The 22,055-nt window shown below is 49.0% G+C and overlaps 2 protein-coding genes and 1 long non-coding RNA gene across 6 annotated transcripts; 1 reads left to right on the top strand and 2 right to left on the bottom strand.

The window, feature by feature from the left end:
• Positions 1-1,336: 1,336 nt before the first annotated feature.
• RBM42 (RNA binding motif protein 42) lies at positions 1,337-12,202 on the bottom strand. Its single transcript, XM_044422256.1, has 10 exons — positions 12,033-12,202; positions 10,800-10,953; positions 10,112-10,199; positions 8,787-8,852; positions 7,559-7,719; positions 6,322-6,462; positions 5,911-6,117; positions 4,103-4,223; positions 2,858-3,052; positions 1,337-1,800 (listed from the first exon to the last, which is right to left on the bottom strand). Exons 1-10 carry the CDS (start codon positions 12,173-12,175, stop codon positions 1,688-1,690), a joined length of 1,389 nt encoding a protein of 462 aa, XP_044278191.1. The 5' UTR covers positions 12,176-12,202; the 3' UTR covers positions 1,337-1,687.
• A 141-nt stretch (positions 12,203-12,343) lies between these two features.
• LOC123019413 lies at positions 12,344-14,622 on the top strand. Its single transcript, XR_006413924.1, has 2 exons — positions 12,344-12,793; positions 14,287-14,622. It is a non-coding gene; the product is annotated as an uncharacterized LOC123019413 (long non-coding RNA).
• Positions 14,263-19,254, bottom strand: LOC123019412 (cytochrome c oxidase subunit 6B1). 4 transcript variants are annotated; one of them, XM_044422258.1, is made up of 4 exons: positions 19,232-19,254; positions 16,163-16,278; positions 15,625-15,725; positions 14,263-14,499 (listed from the first exon to the last, which is right to left on the bottom strand). In XM_044422258.1, exons 1-4 carry the CDS (start codon positions 19,246-19,248, stop codon positions 14,446-14,448), a joined length of 288 nt encoding a protein of 95 aa, XP_044278193.1. In that variant the 5' UTR covers positions 19,249-19,254; the 3' UTR covers positions 14,263-14,445. The 4 variants fall into 4 exon arrangements, with proteins under 4 accessions (XP_044278193.1, XP_044278194.1, XP_044278196.1 ...); XM_044422259.1 differs by lacking the exon at positions 19,232-19,254 and adding an exon at positions 18,512-18,653; XM_044422261.1 differs by lacking the exon at positions 19,232-19,254 and adding an exon at positions 17,701-17,770.
• Between the last annotated feature and the right edge of the window lie 2,801 nt (positions 19,255-22,055).

The raw sequence follows: 22,055 nt of genomic DNA on the forward strand, positions 1-22,055 counted from the left end.
CGAGGGACCCTTGGCAAGTTTCCAAGAAAGCCCAGCAGTTCCGCGAACAGCATGAAAACCACTTCCTTAATACGTTAGAGCGCCACTGCCAATAAGGGTAAACAGTAACGGGCTAGGTAAGGTGGGCTGGGGGACGGTGCCCCCCTCTTAGGATTGTCTCCTAAGCTGCAGCTACCCTGAGCCTCCTGGATTAAAGCAGCAAGACGGTCCCCCACACTCCCCGATGGAAGCAGTTCTCTCCCAGGCACTGCCTGCCGGGAATCAGGCCAGGTACATGGGTATCCCATGGGGCACCTGCGCCCAAGGCCAGCTGGCTGCAAGCTCCAGCGATGGGCGCCATATGCCCCAGGCAATTTCTTGGTGCAACACAAGGCCATGTCCTCTGCCGGAGAGCTTTTCCAAATCACTACGGAATGCTGAAACCATCCAAGGAAAGTGGGCGCTTCCTCCGGGACTATGAGACTCCAGAGCAGGAGGATGTGGCCGATACCCATCTTACATCCGACAGAAAAGCAGGGACTCGCTAGATGCTGTGGGGACTCCAACTCACAAGATGACTCGCTTGCGCTCAGGTTGAGCTCCACACAACTTCTCGAGTGGCACAGGCTTCCCACCCTGGTTCCTGCACCACATTCAGACACCTTCCCCAACCTGCTGCCCCCTAGAAGCCTTGGAGTACAACTCTAGTCTTCCCCAGCTAGCATCCAGAGCAGCTGGGGATGAGAGGGGCTATAGTTCAACATCGCTGGAGGTATCAGACTGGCAAAAGCTGGCACACAGCAGGAATAGAATGCAGTGATAAAAACAATAAATGTATTATTTGTCCTAAAAACGCAACACAAATGAACAGGCTGACATACAGCAAACACAGGAAAAACTCCGCTGGTTCAGACCGAGGACCCAGGCCTAACCTTAGACTCGTGCTGCATGGGACCACAAGTCTATTTAGCCCAATATTCTGTTTGGACCATGCTCAACCAGGTGCCTCTTGGAAATTCTCCAGCCTGAGATAAGCAGAACAGTGCCCTCCTGCTCGTGCTCCCCAGCCACTGACTGATACTTCTGAACTTATATGATCTGTAGTACCAGCCTTCCTCGACTCTGTGCCTTCCAGACACGTTTTGACCACAACACCCAGAATTCCCAGTCAAGGGCCCTACTGGACAGGAATGCTGGGTGTTGCGGTCCAAATGCCCCTGCAGCCCACCAGATTGGGAAAGGCTGCTCTATGCATTTAAAAAAAAAAAGTAGCAAAGTGACCCCCAACAAAATGGGAGTTTGGCCAGCAGTACAGCAATGGCACAACTGCAGAAATGACAAGCTGAGTGGACCCAAGGAGAGAAAAAAAAGATACGCGCAAATTTATTGACTTAAAACGCTTTTGCCCGTGTCAGCTGCTGTTTGCCCGTGTCAGCTGCTGTTCCCCACAGAGGGTCCTCAGCAGGGCTGTGGGTTCTGTTCCTTCCCATCAAGACCACAAAGCCGCTATTGGCCTGCAGAGCTTGTGGGCGGGGCGCACAAGGGCACACATCTCTTCTATGTACACACGGACCTCTGAGCAGGCGCGACTAGACGGCACCTCCGCTTTCCAGCTGGCACAGCAATTCCGGCGACCTGTCCCTTCCCCAGCCGAGGGCGGGATGCTTGGGCTCACAGGTGAGCAGCCAACGCTGCTGTGTTCGCCGGGTTACCTCAGGCCCAGCTTCTTCTTCTCCTTCTGTTTCTTGCGCACAATATCGATGTTGCGGTCCTTCCACATGCTTTTGCGCAGCTTGATGGGCCTGCTGCCAACGTACTTTCCTGTCAGGGAAGGGGTGGGGGAGAGGGAGAATCCATGGGTTCGTCTTGGCGAAGCGGCTCACCTTGAGAGGCAAGGCTGCTTCCCGAGGTATCAGTACATTTCTATAAAGCACATAGCTGGAGCTCTTTTGGCAGTTCACATTTTAAAGCACCCATCCAGACTGCAACCAGGCCCAACCGTCCTTAGCTTCCAAGATTAGGCAAGATCAGGCACTTCAGGCTACATGGAGTTGTTCTGCCAGAGAACTCTCCCATTCTGCAACCAAAGGGAAGCAACTCACAAATAAATTCAAATGCTAAGGCTTTTTTCCTCTGGGGAGGCGGCCAAGGGGACAAGTGTAACGTGGGAACTGAGCAGTCACATGGCAGCAATTCCCCAAAATGCAGCAGCTGCAAATTCGCCCATAGAAGAATTTTCCTTGGCGTTTCCGCTGGCAGCATAGCCCAGGATCAGGGCTGCTAACCTTGTTTGGGTTTTCAGCTAACCGTTGCCCATTGAATGTGGGGGATACATGGGCTGCCTCCAAGCTGGCAAGTGGGAAACTGGGCATTTCCCAGGGTGCTCCGCTTTGCAAAGCCTCCAGCTGCTTCACCACCACCTGCAGCTGCTTGATCCAGAGCCAGCCTACTGGCCTGCACCCCGGTATTGCCTGTTCCAGCCTCCCTGTGTCGGAGCACAAGTCCTGACCATCTGCAGGCAGCACAGCCGTCGGAGCTGCGGTCCAGCAGCTGGAAGGTGCCAGGCTAAGGAAGACCAGCCTACTTGTGACTGGCAGCCAGTCTCCAGAGCCACAGCAGAGGTCCCTCTCATCACCTGCCACTTGACCCCTTCCTGACAGGAATTGAACCCGGGCACTTTAATATGTTGTCTAGTATCTTCTCCGCGCTATGCTTATCCGAGTAAGACACAGCAACAGTCCTTCCCCTGCTAGGGTCAGAAAAGATTTCCTCACTACATCAGATGGGGAGCTCCATGCCCTGGGTGCAGCTCCTGGCCTTACTCCAGAGAACAGATAATTTGACACCCTTGGAATTCCGGCCTCAGGATGAGCCTCACCATTCATCTCCCGCATGGCACGGACGTAGTCGTTGGGGTCCTTGAAGCTGACAAAGCCATAGCCCTTTGTCTTGCCAGTGCGCTTGTCCCGGATCACCTTGGCCTTCAGGAAGGATGGGTAGCGGCTGAAGGCACGAGCCAGGATGTCATCATTCACTTCATTGCCCAAGTCACCGCAGAAGATCCGGAAGTCATCTGGCGGAAGGGAAATAAGCATGTAAGACGTGACAGCAGACCATCTGGACTCTTCTGAATTCCTGGGAGGAACACTAAGTGTCTAGCCCTCATGTTGGCAAACGATCTTCCAAGAGCGTGAGAAGAAAAAAGGCTGAGCAGAAGCTCCTTCTCCTCAAGCATTTGCCCGGTTCAGGTTCAAAATGCCAGCACAGGGCTGTGGTGTCCTTTAAAATGATGGCTCGCTCATACCTGGCTTTGAAAATATCTGCTTAGATATTAGATATCTACCACTTAAACTATATGGCAGTCAAACAAAGTAGGCTCCGCCAACCCTCAGAAAGTGTTTGGTTGCTTGGTTGCTCTACACGTCAAAAATTTCACAAAAAGAAGAGAAAGATCACTGCATTGTAAAAGGGGTTCTCCAAGCGTCTCCTGTATGCAAAAGACAGTGTGGGGAGTCAGGCAAAAGGCACGTACAAGACTTTGCCACTTTGCCTATTCATGTAAGATTAAGCCTGGTTCCAAACAACTTTAATTCCTTCCCTAGGCTAGAGCCTCCCTCTTCTGTTCTTTTCCCCACACTTAGAGGTGAGAGGGCTGTGCTACATTTTTAAACAGTTTTGTGGGATGCACTTTGGGCCAGAACAAATTAACAAGGTATCCCCAGAAAATCATACGGGCATAGGAAGTGCTTCGGTGCAAAGATTCTGAAAAATTAAGAGAATCTGAGCAGTCTTTTGACATTCTAGGTAGCCAAGTTGATGATCTTTAGAATGAGGCACCTTTCCGCTTAAGATTCCATTTTGGAATAAGCTGCAGAGCTTCCCTCTTAGGAAGGAGCTCAGAAGGAGAGAAGTCATGGCCAGCAGCACATTTAGGGAAGGTGAACTGGAAGAATTAGCACGTGCATGGCCATTCAAAGCGAAGGCTGAAATAAACATGCCTTTGCTATCAACCACACCTGCTAACCAAGACCGGTCCTTGCAGGAATCAGCTCAGCCTCAATTCCAACCTGTGTCTTCCACTCTGTGCATTCGTCCCCAGCCCCTGGCCCAGTGGGGTGCTCACCAGCATCCCATTCAAGCAAGCTGGGGTCTTCCCAGCATGTCCCAGCAGCAGTGCGAATGCAGCGCTTCAACTTCTCCTGTTTTGTTTTCTTCTTGTCCTCAGATGTGCTTTCCACAGCAGGCTGGGCCAGAGAAAGGGAAGTGCTGATTAGGTAACATGCCACCAGCAAGAGCACATTCAGAGTTGAAATCCTGCCCTGAGCCTGTCGTATCCCGAGCGGGTCCCGACAATCATCTCATGAGACTCTCTTCCCAACACCATCATTGTCCAGCACATCTCCACCCGTTCATCAGAGCATGCGTCCTGCATGCATAAGAGTCCAGCTGCAGCCCTGGCAGCTTTAAATGCCTGTTTTAGCCCTCCACTTTAGAGCAGCTTTTCCCCAGTCCAAGGGAGGCTCTGTTGGTGACAACAAAGAGGAAAGCATTCTCAGTGGTGGCCCCTCAACTATGGAATAAGCTTCCCACTAAGGCCCACCTGCCACCAACTCACCCACCTTTTTGGTGCCAAGTTACGCCTGAACTCTATGGCAAGGCCTTTAACAGCTCTAAAGAGCATCCTGGAGTCTTATGCTAGTTGCTTAACAGGTCTTGCATTAGCTGTTAACTTGCATTAGCTGTTGTACATACTTAAATCTGATTTTTGAATTCAGCTTTTAAAATGTACACTGAAATGCAATCATGTTTTATTGTTACCTGTATTTCATCCTGTATTTTATGTAAACCCCCTGAAAGCTTTGGCTATTGGGCAGCAGAGAAATACCATTAATAAAAGATTATATGATTTTTTACTTGACAGGAAAATGGAAGGGGAACAGGTTAAGGAAACTATGATAACATGGGCACAAAACTTTGGATATAATGTTGAACTAGAAAAGTGGCAAAAACTATGGGAGAGAAATATTGAGGTAACATTAGCAATCTCGTATAAAGAAAATTTATATAAAATGTTCTATAGATGGTATTTGTCACCAAGTGGATTAGCTAAGATGTTTCCAAATATATGTTGGAAATGTAAACATAAAGTGGGTACTTTTTATCATATGTGGTGGACCTGTGATAATGTGAAAAAGTATTGGATTAAAATACATAAATGGCTGGAGGAAATACTACAAAAACCCTTTGCTTTTATACCTGAAGTTTTCTTGTTAGGCATCATATCGGAAGATATTAACAGACAGGAAATGTATTTGATGTTACACTTAATCACAGCGGCGAGGGGTGCATTTGCTCAGTGTTGGAAAAGTGAGGAGCTACCCACCGATGAATTGATTTTAAGAAAGATTCTGGACTGCACAGAAATGGATAGACTGACTTTATCATTGAAGAAGAAAGAAGACACTGACTTCTATCAAACTTGGGTTTTTTCTATAATTGGCTGGAGAAACGGAACTTGGCGTAAATTTAGAGATGTTTTCAAGTTATTATAAACTGATTTAAATATGACTACAGAACATTAAAAAATATGTAGTAGGAAGTTGACCCAGTAAGACCGATGTATGTAATGATTGATGTTTTTTAGTAATAGTTTCAAAATTTTAATAAAATTTCTTAAAAAAAAAGAAATACCATTAATAAGAATAGTGCAATGCCCTTCAGCTCCAGGCAGTGTGGCTATGCTGCCTGGGGACAACAGGGGTGGTACTCCAGCCCATCTGAGGCTGGGAAAGGCTGCTTCAGGGCTCCCTGGCCCTGGCCTGCCTGCACAGCCTCACTGTTCCTTCTTTTCCCTCCCGGCCATGTTTAGCTACCACCAGAAGCAGAACAGATCCCCCCCACCCCTCGTGGGAATGGAGGACTGCTCATTACCTCAACAGGCACAAACCCAGCATCGCCCCCTCGAGGGCGCTTCCCTCGCCCAGGTGCCAAGTCGTGCCCACGGAGGGAGGCCAGGCCCCTTGGATCCACCAGCGGGGTCGGCTCGGCCTCTGGCATACTGGGGCCAATCACCGGCTCCTCCGGCCCGGCGGGCTCCTTTTCCTCCACCACAGGCGGGGGAGGCTCTCGGTGCTCCTCCTGCAGAAAGAGAGAAAGCGACGGCGACGCCTCAGGGTGGGCGTGTTTCAGCTGCCCCCCCCCCCCCCAGAGGCCACCTGGGCATGGGAATCTCAGAGGCGCACTGCGGTGCCCGCTGGTGGTGAGCCTTTGCTCAAGGGGAGACCGGCGTGAAGGGCATTTTCAAGGCCTGTCGCTGGCAGAGCCTTCGGCGCGCACACTCACCTCTTGCTTCTTCATAGGTGGGGCAGAATACACAGTCGGAGCTGCCTGGATGACTGTGGGGTTCACCTTTGGAGGGGCCACCACAGGCCGAGGAACCGGCACCAGCGGTGCCAAAGGGCCAACGGGAATCCCTGGCCCAACCTGGGCAGGAAGCAAGGCAGAAAACAGCATGGATCTTGTAAGCTCAACATTATTTCTGCACCAAGCCAGAAAAATACCAACCGAAGGGGTATCGACCAGTCTTTCCCTCCTGCAAACCCTTCAGGGTTGAGGATAATGATACACGGGGAGCTGGAGCATTTGGCTGTACAGTTGGAGGTGGGATGAATCACTTGAGTAGCTCCTTTGGAGTCTAGTTAAGACACTGCAGGCCATTAAATACTGATTTTGTGGAGAGCCGAGAGGCAGCCGCCACTGGGGAGGTGTAACTAGCAGCAACGGCACACTTCTCACCCATGTACAGACCACACCTGGGTGGCACAAATATTGAAAAGGGAAAGGTTGTAACTGAAGGAGCAGCGCACCATGAATGTTCTCCGGCGTGTGAGGAAGGGCACTAATGCAGTGGGCAACTTGTGACCCTTGGCTGCAAGGTGGGAGCACCCCAGAATGGGAGGGACGGGCAAGGGAGCAGGAGCGTGAGGAAGGAGATGTGGCCAAGGAGCCTCCCGCAAGTTCAGACCCTGGGTAAGGTGGGAGTTCAAAACGAAGAAGCATGAGGAGAAAGAAGTCCCTTGAGACCGCTGGCAAGAGAGATCGGTCCTTCCTGCAGGAGCCTGGTGGGTGATGAGGACCAGGGGTGAAAGTGTGGGGATGGGGAGGGAGTGCTGGGAATGTCGCCTTGGCAGAGGAAAGGGGCTGCATGGGCATGTTTTAAGTGGATGACGCTGCCGAACCAGGATGCTTAATGCTTCCCCTGGAAGATCAGTGTAACTGCCAACATAAGCCCATCTCAGCAGAGAAATGCCAGGGCTTGTGGTGGAGCACTCGTCCCTGGAAATGCACTCGTTTCCTGGCACGAGCACAGCAACAAGCATGTCAGATTTCTGGGTGAGACTCCCCACCATTGCTCTCCAACAGCCCGTGAGTCCCCTTGCATTGGTCTGCGCTGGCAAATTCAACCCCAGTCTGCTCTAAGCTTACTCTAAGCTGGCAGTAAGCACCTTCAGTGCACAACAAAGGCCTAGCCAGGTGGTTCCAACCAGCCCCCTAACAAAGAAGAGCAAAGCACACTCACAGGAGGGCCAGATCTCATAGGCCCCATGCCACCTAAGGGGGGGCCAGGGGCTCTCTGCATCGGTGGTCCCATAAGCATTGGTGGGCCCTGTGGACCGGGCATGGGAGGGCCAACCATGGGCTGGTGATGGGGAGGGCGCATTGACAGGGGCCGAGGACCACCTGGAACAAAGGAAAACAATCACAGTTAGCACTCAGCATTACCCAGCAATCAGAACATGGTATTACTCTGGAATGATTCCCCATTGAGGATGGAACAGCTGCTCCCTTCCATACTCTTCCTGGGACTGAAAGTCCCCTTTATTCCAGGTGGTCTCTGGAGACCAGCATGTTGGAAGGCTGCCTTGAACTTTATTTTCAGGGCTACAAAAAGCTGCTGCTGGTGGCTTTGTTTCGTTTTATTCCATTTGTAAACCACCTGAGCGTTGGAAAACAATGCTTTTTTATAAGCATTTTACAAACCATCTTTTTTACCCCACTCCCCAAAAAAACCAAACACAAACACAACCCTGTTCAGCAAAAACAAGACAAGCACACAAGTTCCCTTACGGTCAGCAGCGCAAATACTGCAAGTCAAAGGAAGCTTACTCAACCAGGTCCATTCAGATATTTGTGGACAAAAGCTCCCATCTGCCCCAGCCAGCATGGCTAGGATTAATGGGAGTTGTACACCAAACTTTTAGAAGCCCCCTGCGTCTGAGTAAGTATAATGCAAGTAAAAATAAAGCTACAGAGGCGCATGCTGGGGAAAAAGAAGTAAACATACGTGCAGCTGCTTACACTGAAGTTAGAGAAATGACCAACAGCTCTCCAAGTCTCCAACAGAGGCCGACGCACTTCCAATGGCATCGGGGCTGAACTTGGGCCCTTCTTCATGCAAAGCATGTGCTCTCTCCATTGGTGTAACATAGGAGGCCGCTTTACCCCAAATTGGACCCTCAGCCCATCCAGTCCAGTACTGCTGTCACTGACCAGCAGCAGCCCTCCAGTGTTTCAGCAGGATTCTTTCCTAGCTATCTGGCGACGCCAAGAATCAAACCGAGAACCTTCTGCATGCAAAGCGGGAGCCCCACCATGAGGTGCGGTTCCTTCCCAGAGTCATGCCTCCACGCCTATCACTGGCTGCCTCCAGACCATCCTACCCTCCTGAGTGGAATCCAGAGACAGCGGCCACACCAGGCCTCTCCCCTGTAGCAACCTAGAAGCAAACAATCAAAAAGAGGTCTTACCAGATCTCTGCAGGACATGAGGCACAAACGTTGGTCGGAGGATGGGAGGCCGTTGTGGGGGAACAGCTGGGAGAGAAAGAGACTGGGTTTAAAAGCTCGCTGCAATGTTCTGCACTGCCACCACATGCAAAGCGGCCTTGTAAAGAAACCCTACGTTACTAACCTCCCCTACTAGTCTGTAGGCAGAAAATAACCAGACAACTCCATTGCTCCTGCAGCAACCAGCTGTATTTCTATACCATACCAAGGCAGGGGCTTACCTCTACTGGACTTCTATACTAAGCACAAGAAAAGGAAGTGTGCCATCCCTAAATCCTGTGGTAGCAAAATCCACCATTTATTTTATATTATACATTTTTACTATGCAATGTACAAAGCACTTCCCTTTGAATCAACTTCAAGGAGCAGAAAAAGTGCGCCTTTGAAATGCAGAGCCTGTTCTGTGATTCCTTCTATGGAAGAGTATGAGCCCTTTTATATTGCATACATTGCTTCCAGGATTAATTCCTGATGCTGGTTTTTATCTGGAGCCCTAAATAATTCCAGACAAGGGTACCTAGAAGGATCATCTCCCCGCCATGATCCTCTCCCAACCATCAGAAGAGGGCCCTTTTGCATGTTCTGGCTCCATGTGAGGAGAGGTTGGTGGGAATGCACAGAAACAACCATCTTCGTTATTGCAGGGCCACTGGGATTTGGAACTCTGTCTCACCACCACCTCCACTGCTGTTGTGAAGCTAGCTGAAAAGTGCCTGCATTCTCACGAGCCTGCAGCCTGTCAAGTTCTTGAACAGTAGTATTTCTAGCCTTTTCTGTTTAGCTGCCCCCTTCTGCAGCTTGCTTCTGCATTTCCTTTAATGGATCATTTTTATTTTATGGGCAGAACATGTTTTACAATCAATGCGGTGAGGGTAGAATTCAGGTACAATCAACTCAATTAAACACAGCAGAGACTGGGAACATGCAGCCCCCCAGATACTGTCAGAGCAACCCCCTTTAGCCCAGGCAGCATGGCCAGTGGTCAGGGACTATGGAAGTCAAAGTCCAACATCCAGAGGATTGCAAGTTCCCCCACTATGAAATACCGGTTCCACAGATTTTATTACGCTCTGTGATAATTTCCACTTCAATCACCAAAGCTGTGCACATATATGTCCAATGAGTTGCCTTCTATAGAGATTGGTGGACTGTTTGCCCTTCTTATCTTCAAACACATCTGTGACGTTATCAGGCATGGGTGAAAGAAAAACATGAAAATGCTGCTTGGCCAGGTACTCTCGAAGCCTGGCTATATAAGCACAGGGTCAAAGAGGCGAGGGACATACCTGGGCCCACAAAGGGCACTGGAGGAGCCACGATGGGGGCCACCACAGTTGCCGCTGCTGCTGCTCGGGCTTCCAGACTCTGCTGGACCTGGAGAGAGAGAAGCAAAATCCAACAAGAATGCTTATTGGACAAGTGAGATAACAGTCAGATGCAGACAATGACCTGATGAACAGGACAAAAGCCTTACAATCCGCAGCACATTGCAGGCAGCAGCATCTGCCTAACTTTAGTTCTAAACTTTATTTCTAAACATATTTATCCTCCCCACACATGTGCTATAAGAAAAAAAGCTGAACTGGATCAGATCCAAGGCTTATATAGTCCAGCATCCCAGGGTCTGCTTTTGTTCATGAGTAACAGGTATTCAGTGGCAGGACTGTTCCTAACCCTGGAGGTAGCATAGAGCTGCCATAACTAGCAGCCATTAATTGGCTTACCTTGCATCATTCATCTAATTTCCTTTCAACAGAGCCTACTGTGGAGACAAAGATTGCAAAACCGTGACTTCTGGGAGATGGAGAAATTCACTGACTTTTTGGTCAGGTACAACCATACAACAAATTATAAATTCAAACATAATATGAAGAGATTTACCACTGGTAAAAGGCTCCCTCAAAGCTTTCACTGAAAACTCAAAGCAGTTCAGGAAGCTTGGTATATTGAAAATAAAACTCCGAGGCTTCTTACCTGTTGGTAGGTGTTGGTGGCAATTATAGGTCGGATTACGGGGACCGGGGGCACTGCAGACACTGCTGGCACTGCCAGAGCAACTGGAACTCCTTCTACTACAGGAGCAACTGTAGGTAACGAGACTGGTGCGCCCAGAACCTCTTGCTCAAACCTGCAAGAAATCATACTTTGCATCTGTCTGAAGCTTTTGAACATGGGAATGCTTCATGTACAGCCTGAATACTCATCTCAGTGACCACCATTATAAAATACATCAATAATGCATTTGTACATGTTTTAATAATGCATTGATTTAATATTATTGCATCCATTTCTGGGAAAAAGGGAGGTTTATAAATCCTTAAAATAAATTGCTTGCATTATAATTATTTATCATTTTATTTGATTCTTCTCTGAGGTCGGCTGAGAACCAAGCTTCGATTTCTGCTCAGTACTGAAGATTACTGAGTGACCTGAGGGCAAGCAGCTATCTCTGATTTTAGCCTACTTCATAAGGTTGTTGTGAGGATTAAATTGTAGGTGGAGGAGGTGCCTATCATTTTGACTTTCACAGAAGAAAAGCAGAATATAAATTTAATAAATATGAAGGAGTCCTAAACTGCTGGTGGCCACTACAGCAATCTGCAAGTACGATGGCTGGATAAACACAGGCAAACAGAATAAATATCATCACCTTCTCTACTGCAGAGGATGGTTTACCAAGTTAGGGTAGGCAACCTTATCATCTCCAAATGATTTGGACAACCTTCACAAATCCCACCTAGCATAACAAAAAGTCGATATTCACAGTCCACCAGCTACACATCTCCTAAAGGCACAATCCTACGCACGTTCTGCTAGTAAAAAAAAGTTCTCCAATTCCTTACAAACCCTCAACATCCATAGGATCGCATCTTAAGGAAGGACGGAGCTGCAGTTAGAACCGGGGAGGTGCCAGCCCACAACAATTCCTTACAAACCCTCAACATCCATAGGATCGCATCTTAAGGAAGGACGGAGCTGCAGTTAGAACCGGGGAGGTGCCAGCCCACAAATGACTCTCAGGACCTGTCAGAGCGGGTCGGACCAAGGCAATCAAGAGCCGGGGGGGGGGGGGTTAGAGAGGGAGAAGAAATCAGGGCAGGCTGCACTGCCCGGAGCGCCGCCCCCCCCCAGAACGGCCCCAGGCCCCCTGCTCCGAGCCCCGCTGCACCCCCGCCCGAGCCCGCGCCGCCTCCCTCGCTTACTCACAGCGCCATCTCGGCTTCCATCTCCTTCAGCCTCTCCTCCCCGCTTTTCGCGCCCCCCCCTGCAGCCACGGGGCCCTGTCCGGAGCCCCCGCCCGGGACCCCCGGAGGGCCCCCCGGCGGCGCGGGAATCGCAGGAGCCGCCATGGCTCAGCCTCTTCGAGGGGCAGCAACCGCTCCAGCACTCGCAGCCCAGGACCAGCTTCCGGCGCACACGTATCACAACACCGGCACTTCCGGCGCACAGCTCACTTCCGCCAAAGTTTACGTATAGAGAGAGAGGAAAAGCTGCAGCGTTAACTTCCGGGAGCCGAGAAGGGCTACGCGTCTTTGTGGGCGCGGCGGAGCCCGTCGGCGCGCCATGCCTTCTCCTCTCTCTGGCGCGCTCTTCCCCAGCCTGGTGCTCTTAGATGCGCTCGGCCGTCACGCTCAGCAAATCTGGGGACACCGAGCTGGCAAGGGGTGCGTGATGTCGCGAGCGTGCGGCTCGCGGCCTTCCAGATGCCTTGGCCCAGGGCGCCCACCAGCCCCAGGCCAACTTAGCCAATGCTGAGGGATTAGAGGAACCGCAGGAGAAAACATCTGGAAGCCCGCAAGTGCGCGCCCCGCTCTGGCTTGAGAAGACGAGTGGGGCGAGGTCCTGCTTGAACCGGCCGTGGCGTGATGCACTGAGATTTCGCGACTCTAATTTCTGCCCCTGTGGATACATCGCATTCCTTCTGTCAGGGAACTTTAAAGGAAGGGGCGGAGTCTGCGCGCGCACAGGTGATCTCAGGTGAAGGGGCGGAGCCTGGGCAGTGCGGAGGCACAGGAGCGGTTCTCGGCACGGCGTTGGCTGCAGCCCTCGTTGCTCCCTTTGGAGTGCATCTACTGACTTCTGAGCAGGCCCGCCTAGGAAGTCGCTAAGCACAGTTGGGAATTGCAGCATGAGAAAATGCCAAATAGACATACCTTGCGTTCATCTGTAGGATTTTAAAATTGCGTTTCTTCCTTTTCTATTAGTACAGCCCTTGCAGCCATTAACGTAATTAAACAATCCCCTGCGTTCAAGAACTGGAGAAATGCTTGTAGTGTACGTTATGATCGCTGCAGCCTTAGCCTCTTTATAGTTTTCCCATTCGGTAGGATATATTTCCAGGATTACTGTTACCATTATGAGCCAGTGCCCTGAAACCTCTGCACATCCGTGACGTTCTGATTGCATTGCCATTGTTCATTCATGTATGTTTATTGGAACAAGTGTATTGCTTCTCTGATTAAACTGATTCCCCTTCCCCCATAATTAATCCACAAAGCTACTTGCAATTTTTGCTCACAAGGAAAGAAGCAGCAAGACTCTCACAGTATGTTTTCTGTACTTCTGCATGATTCTCAAACTGTGAGAAATTAAATTTCAGGGAAAGATAAGATGTAGAGGCAAGTGGGCCTTTCTTCTGTGTCAAGTAACACCTGGACAGGATGGATGCTCTTTAGGAAAGTGGTTCATCTTGGACTTATGGACTCACTTTATTTGAGAAAGAGGACACTCGGGGAGAGGCCTCTGCTTTCCTCTATTTATACTTCCACTATATGAATCTAGAGAAGAATCAGGTTACTGACAGTAGCTCCATTATGTGAAACAGCAACAGGTATAATATCTGGCCAAAATGATAGTTTATTCTGTATCATACCCAAGATGTTAAAAAACTGGAATATGTTCATGAATCAGGACAATGTTGGCTTTTGCTGCTTCCAATGCTAAGGCCAAGTTAGTATTTTGCCATTATGCAATTACTTGTTGGTATTTTTTGTACAATTTACACTGTCAGTTTGTGAATCAACTGTTTATACCAATAAAGCCACCCCAGGGTAAAAGGACCCTTCTGTAAGATGTGATGCAGTCATTATCTAGATCCCCAGTAAGAGGGAATTCATGGGCTCAGTCATCTGCTCAGGGAATCCTATAATAGCATATCTAAAGCAGATGTCGGGAGTGTTCCTTCTCTTCCAAAAGCAGCGAGAACTGGCCAGTGGCAACAGAGAGCTGACCCTGATGTGGTTGCCTTTATTAGCAACCTAATAAGCAGCAAAGAAGTTCCTCATACCAAGGTATCCCCAGGCTGCATATTCAGTGGAAATGAAGGCTTACATCTTGCTGAGAGAATTGTTCAGCACCATATTAACATCACCGCTATTTCAGAGCCACAGTGCCTCTCACAGCTGATTAGTTGTTCCCACCATGACAGAGATCATAATTGATTTCATATGTCTTTAATTAGAATTTACAGCATCCGAGACTTTACACTGTCACATGATGTTGGACATTCAAGTGGACGAGACCCAGGAGGAGAGAGACTTCAGAGAATCCTTCAGAGTCACGGCATAGAAGGGACTCAACAGCACAACAACGTCCTGAGAACTTGACAGATGCAAGGCAATCAGATCTTGCCAGGGAAGGTCCCCTCTTCTCTTTGTTCATCCCAGTTAGTGACCTGCAAAAGCCCAACAGGATTCTTTGATCATCGGTCCTATCTCAACAGTAAAGTGTGTACAGCAGCAGTTCTTTCACATACAGATGTTTGCAATTTCCATTAAAAAAACACAAGACCGCTAAACCTACCTGCCTATAAGAGCAATTTTATTTTACATAGCCACTGATCTCAAGATGACACTTTTGTCCTCCACCCCTCCCTTCTTAAGAAATTTCTAGAACTCCTTTTCATCCCTGAAACAGTTTCCAGACTAAGACGCAGGGCTAATACAGTAGGTTCCGACTCTTTGGTTGCTTCTCACTTATGAATACCTCTCCCTACCCCAAATAACTCAGATTATGAAAAATATCAGGCCCACAAAACCCCAGGAAAACAGCAAGGTGATGCAAAAATAGTAGAACTGCATCTTTTCCAACATTTTGATCACTTTCGCTGCTGTGGCTATTAAGACACTGCAGGATTCTTTTTTTTTTTTTTTTAGTATAAAATCAGAAATAGTAGCAGAAAGTGCAGCTCTGTATCACTAAAACCATGTCCTTCGGAATGTCTTAAGACCTGCACAGGCCCCTCAAGAAAGAACATCTAAATTACTGTTACTTCTGTCTATAAATGTGCAAGAGAACTTATACAATTTGAGAGGGGCTGTTCTGCGTTCTGTACTTTCCTCCAATAATGCTTCATGATAGAAACACTTGGTCTTGGTGTTCTGTATGATACTAAACATGCATCATAGAGGACACGATGCATGAAAAAACCTTACACTGTAGGTAGTATATATTGTTGTTCTGTTATGTCTTCGTTGTGTTTTAATTGTTGTAAGCTGCTCCAAGAAAGGGAAGGACAAGCTGATCTCACAAATGAATACAATTAGTCTGAGCAGAATTTTCCTGGCACACACACAAGCAACCATTTACTGCATCTCTGCAGATGGAGAAAAGATTGGACTAGGTGGAAAGAACCAAACTAGGTGAAAATAAGTGTTGGTCACTAGCACCTCCCTTCCAGCCAAATACAGCAGATAGCAAATGCGCACTGAACCATGAAACCATCAAGCGATGCCCCCTGTTCCTTAGAACCATCTCTCATGTAAACATTCCTCAACTAAGTTTAGTTCAATTCACCTACCCAGGAAATTGGGCAAAGGGATTGGTACACCCGTTTGTACCACTGGCAGACATAAGGATCTCCTCCTTTGGCTGCCATGGCTTTCTCACAGCGGTGGAAATCTGCAAAGACAGAAATGTTCTTTCAATGGTCCTACGTAATCCCAAGCAGTATGTGAGACCAACACTTAGCCTGTGCATAAGACACGAGGCAGCATTGGATATTTTAGCAACTGAAAAACAGCAGGCCCATGTCAAGTTCCCCAAGCTTATCCCATCACATACAGTAATGTAACTGCAGCATCTTGTCGTTTATTTTCCCTGCTTTGCACCATTGCCTGCCTTTGGAGAAGGGGTTAGGGACACTCAGTACCACTCTACATATGTTTCCAATACGGGGTAGCAAAGACCTGGGAAAACAAGCGGAGGGCTATCATTTTCAGGATAAATCTGGTGTCCTCGGTACCACTGGGTTTCTACTCACAGTGAAGAATAATTTGTTTTTGCCAGGGCAGCACGAGAAACCATCCTGATGCAAGTATCTGAAATATTTTACTAACCAAGATAGTTCTGCCAGCAATTCCTTGTTTGATTTTGATTGGGGAACCTGCTGTCAAATGGAGCGGTTTTGTAGTTTTCCAGCTTGGTCCGGATGTCTTCAGCCATGTTTCCTTCCCTGAAAGCATATAAGAAACCAGCAATATGAAAACATCCATTAACCATCAGACGCCATACTTGCTCACTAAGAGATCATATTCCAGCAGTATTTATATCCTCAAGCTGCATTCCAACAATGGGATGGCTGCAGTCGGATGACATAAGGCAAAGCACTGTTTACAAACAATCATACTTGACCCCTCCTGCCAATCCAGGCAAAGAAATCCATTAGCAAAAGTGATCTGCAACATTTTTTCTTTCTTTATTTAGGCTTTTATATCCTGTTCTTTAGCCCAGGGCACTCAGAACAGCTCAGAACATTAAAACCCTCACCTGAAAACACAACTAGGAAATCAGAAACCATATGTACTTAGACCATTAGTACTTCATAGGATCTAGTCCACGCGAGAAGTATTGTCCTCTCCCAGTATGGGAGCTACCCCCCTTCTGGATTCTTTAGACATCTCATAAAGTACGACACCTCTCCAAGCAAAAATTAAGGTTAGGTCTAGACTGTGAGGTCCTAGTCTAGATCAGCAGAGTCTACTCTGTACCATTCATTAAACTCTCACTAGTCCTTTACTGGAGACAAGCAGCAGTTTTGATAAAAGAGCAGCTTCTATTCTCACTGCTCCTAATATCCAAGAGTTCTGACCTATCAGAATGGCAGAATCTTCCAGGTTACTTTCTTTGTGCGTCAACTATCTTCTCCTGCTCCAGCACCTGTTGTCTTAACAGCTCCAACCATCACATGGGATTAGCAACAGGCCACAGAAGAACGGGGTTCAATTCTGCAGCCTCCTTGTCCTGCCATCTCTGAAGCGCAACACAGAGAGAAGGAAGGAGGAGCTTCCCCACCACCATTCCCAATTCCTGGTCACAGGAACTCAGTAACTTCACACACAGCAAGAGCAAGCACTCCTAGAAATAGGATTCGATCCCATCGTGTTGCTACCACTTGCAGACACACACTTCCTTGGGCAGGTGCTGGTGTTCTTAGCGTTGCTCAGCAAATACTTTAACATATCTACATGTCATCTTCCCGCCTGATAATAGGTATGAAAGGTTTGGTTTCAAATCCTAGGTCTGCTATGGGTATGCTAGCAGTCCTGAGCAAATCGTACTTAAGAACAATCCCCCCCACTGCAGAAAAAAGAGTAGATAGTGATGTGCCATGTAGGCTTGCATAAACTCCTCACAGCAAGAAACTGGAGGGGCATGGTTAATCTGATGACTGGTGCTAACTGATGAACAACTTTTCCCAGTTCCTGGATGATGCAAGTGACCAGACTGCATGATAAGCTTTCATAATGATAATGTTTGGGGCTAGAAGGATGGGAAGCACTTTACGAGGGAGAGTGTGACTCCAAAGGGCTCTCATTTTGCTGTTCAAGAAACCAGGTTAACTCAATCAAAACCTCTGCTCCCACCCATGACTCACAGGAGGTTGCAGCTACATGGGTGTCATCTCAAGGGTATCCAAAGATCCACTCCCTAACTTCAGACACTACAATGCAAATAACAGTTATTCAGTGATGGGATGAGCAGGAGCAACAGAGCTCCTGTACCGCTGACAATTTTCTCTACATGAGACTTCCAGAAAGCACTGCCCCTCAGATCCTGCAACACATTTGAGAAATGCTGCTCCTACCAAAATTCCCCATTGCTGTTACAAAAGGGGCACAGCAGGCCTGGCCTCCATTTCACCTGGTCATCTTGCCTGGAGGGTGCTACTGCACTCGTGCCTTACTTGCTTGGACACCGTACGAACGCAATGCTGGGCGCCATGGACCCCGGGACTGATCCAACAGGGCACTCTTTCCATTGTTAGGCGGTTCAAGCAGGAGCAAAAAGCAGCCTTCAGGGTTGCACAGAACCTGCCGCCGCCTCCACTCCAACTCCCACCAGCCCCAGCCAGCGTGGCCAAAGGTCAGGGATGATGGGCGCTAGTCCAACAACAACCGCAGGTGGGCAGGCTCTCCCCATTATGGGGCACAAGCGAGTTTCGAACCCGAGACTCCCCGGTCCGCAGCTCGGCCTCTGACCCGCCCGGGGGCTGGAGAGCATCGCGGAAGGGCAGGAGGCTCGGCGCCCGCCCAAGGGAAGCAGGCGCCGGGCGGAAGCAGCCGGGCTCGGCCGCTGCCGAAGGCGGACGCGGGGCCGGGGAGGCCAGGCGGGCCGGGGCGCGGCTGCGCGAGCTCCTCGTCCCCTCGTGGCCCCGGAGGGCTCGCGGCCGCCTCCCCGCTCCTCACCGCAGCGGCAGCGACGACGGCCAAGGATCCTCCTCCAAGTGACTTTCACCCGCACACTGGCCACCCAGGAGCCGGAACCAACGACAACGGCGACGCGCGGCAGGGCAGAGCAGCGCCGGAAGGGGCGGGCCCAAGGCGTGAGCGACGGGGGCGCTGCTCTCGCGCAACCGGTTCGCTCGCTGCTCTCGTGCCGCCCGAAAGCCGAAGTTCTCCGGGCGGCTCCCAGCAGTGAAACCCGCGAAAGACCAGAACGGGATGCCTGCAACACTGAAAAGTTTAAAACCAGCAGCAGGGCAGAGATCTCACAGTGCACAAAAGGTGCAACGCGTGGGAGTTTAGCCAGGGAACAAGCCTGGAATAAAAGGCCTACAACTCCCGGCATAACCCAGCTAAACTTCCTGGCTGGGGCATGCTGGGAGTTGTAGGCCCTTTCTCTCTGGCTGAACTCGTATAGGGTTGCATCCTAACCGATTTAAATCAATAAAATGCCACCGAAAATAAATAGAAAACGTCTTCACTGGGTGCCCAAAAGACCACATTGTTGGTTCCAGGTGGGATTCTCTGGGGGGGAGGCGTTAACCCACAGCTGGGCGCCAGGCTTGGAGGTCACGCGAGGTCCTGGACAGCTCTCCCGACAAACGATCCCAGCCTGCCCCGTGCCCTCCCGGACTCCTCTGGCCAATTGCCAAGTAAGCTTGGCATAATCCCATGCACACTTACCTGGGAGTAAGCCCCATCGAAAGCAATGAGACGTACCTCGGAGCCGATGCGTGCAGAACAGCTTGTTTACTTACAGAAACGTCCCAGGCACCTCCGGCTTCAGAGTCCTGTCAGGCGTTGTGGACAGTTCTCATCGATATTCCGATGGCCCGAGTAGATGTAGGACAGCTTTATATGATATTTCCACCGTCTCTTCAGCCAACCCTAAGAAGGCAAAGTTATCACACTGGTCGGTTTCACTGGTGTTCTCAAAGCTAGCAAACAAATCTTCAGTTTCTGTACTGTACTGTACTGTTCAGCTTTAACCTTTGGGCACCCCCCCCCCCACTGAGCCGTGCCTGCTCTGCAAGGATCCTCCCAGTATTTTCTTGGTTTTCTTTCCTTCCAGTGAAGAAACACCAACTGGAAATAATTATTTACTCTCCTTACTCTGTACCTATTTCAGCTTCAGTGAAATGGTCACAAGCTGTGGGTTGCATCCAGCCAGATTCAGTCACATTTAAGGTCCTTAAAATAACTGAGAACACAATTTAAGACCCACTGCTTCCAATGAGTCTAAGCTGTTTGTTTAAGCCTGGATTCTCCATCCCCCACTCCCTTCATTTCACTGCACTGCTTTCAACTTCATCTGCACAACACGTGAGCATATGCGTGTATACTCCTCGGCAAGATGATCTCAATAGACTTCCTTGGGCTCACCTGCCCCTCACTCCTATTGCCATTGTCCGATCCTTGACTTCACATCTGCCCCGAGAAGATGGGGAAGTGAACAGAAGCTGATGTTCCCTCTCCTTGCTCTTCTGGTCATCCCTGAGAATGCAGACAAACGGGGAGCTGTAGCAAAGAGGACGAGCAGAGGGGCAGGGACCTCCCGCAGCTGGCAGTGGGCCCTTGCAAAGGTGTAGCTCTTAGCAGATGCCCAGTAATGCGGATCCCTGGTACCAGCGCAGAGACTGGAATCCACTTATGTCAAGCACAGGCCAGAGCAGCGGCGTAAAATGCAAAGGAGGCGAGGCATGGATCTGAACACAGGCTGAGCCAGTCTCTTCAAGAAGTGGTAAGGACGGGGTGCAGTCCTGCACCCTCCAGATGCAATTGCCTTTGTCTACCTGGAGCTACCCTAGAAGAATGCTTGGCAGCTTACGCCACTGCAGAATGTGGGGGTGCCATTCCAGCTTTTGTTGGCAGGTGGCAGCAGAGAACAGGTAGTGGGAGTTGGATGGGTGAGGAATCTTCCATCAAGTCAAGCCAGAGCTTTCCCTGGAAGCAAAAATGATGAAACGGAGGTTGTCATACTCCTGAAGAAGACCTCCTGGAGAAGACCATATGTTGCGGAAACTCAATCACAGAAGAAGAAGAGGCAGACCAAATATGAGATGGATCCATCCCATAAAGGAAACCACCGCCTGGAGTTTTCAAGAGTTGATCAGGGCTGTCACAGACCGGAGATTTTTGGAGGGTATTAATTCGCAGGGTTGCTATAGGTTAGAGGTGTTTTGACAGCATGTAGCAACCACAAATCCCACCAGACAAAATGCAGAGAGGCAGCATTAATGGTTCATGTTGACTGTCAAGTTTGCTTGCCCAACTGAGGTTACTTCCAGGCCCCTGGACACACAGAAAGACTCCAGCACCATGTTTCAAATGATCACCTGATCACACTTATGATTTGAGTAATTTTACTGGGGATCCAGATGATGTCATCTTCCATTTGTAGCCCTCTTGTGTTTCCACACTGTCCCCCCTCTCCCCCCCCCCACTAAAAATCCTCCATGTGGACTGGAAGTACACTTGTTAAGACATGTGAAGCTGTTGGTTCTTTCCATCCAAACCCAAGCTTAGGATATTATGCTGAATGCATGATCAAACTGGGATCAATGGCTGGGATCAATTTTAAAAAATCATCAGTAGTTAGAAAAAAATAAAACCAACATTATATTCCAAAGAATCTCAAGATGGTTTACAAAAAGGAAAACTGAAAGGAATTTTGGAATGGTTTTCCTGACTGTAGTTGGTAAGTGTATGCTCTGTGGTTAACAGTCTAGAAAATAAAGTACTGAAGCTGAAAAATCGAATGCAATGAGCAAACTATAATGGGACATTATCCTGTCTAGTTTAGCCATAATACTCGGGCTGGTGTGTAGATGCATTTATTTTAACATCACATTCATTTGTAGCCCATGTTTTGCTGATCTCAAATGCACATAGTAGCTTATGAGGAATTTAAAAACCACAACAAAAATTAGACTAATCAATCAGGAAAACCAAACTGCAGCAAGAGTATCTACAAAGACAACTGCTCAGAAGAAAAACAAGCAACTTTACACAGCAATTCAACAGAATAGAAATACAGGCTAAAGGTGCTCTGTCTGCGCTTCCCCAAGTGTTGCTAAAATAGATTGAAAAATCTCAACCTGTTGCAGGAAGGGAGCTAGAGAGGACCATGGGGGAAAGGCCAAAGAACTTGTGAAATCAGGAATCACAGGTGAGCAGGTGTAATCCCCAAAATCTGTTTGAAAAGAGATAGATTTAGTCACAATTCCACTGCCCCCATGCCCTCACCCCTGTACTTAACAGTTTGGGGATGGGACCTGGGTGGGGGGTTGTGGGCATTGTGAGCAGCAGTGCAGCTAGGTAAGGTTAGACCCAGGAAGATGATTTTAAGGCAAGGGGAGGCTTTAGGCAGCCATCTGCCCTGCACAACTAGCACTTTTCTGTGCCCCATTCCAAACTTGTTTCCACTTCTACATCCCTGTTATGCTGGCACATTAATAAAACTACCTGCAGAGCCCGATAATTCTCAAAATAATACTCTGAAGCACGT

Source organism: Varanus komodoensis, unplaced genomic scaffold (assembly GCF_004798865.1).
Source record: "Varanus komodoensis strain SLA01 unplaced genomic scaffold, ASM479886v1 scaffold122, whole genome shotgun sequence".
NCBI classification, from domain to species: Eukaryota; Metazoa; Chordata; class Lepidosauria; order Squamata; family Varanidae; genus Varanus; species Varanus komodoensis.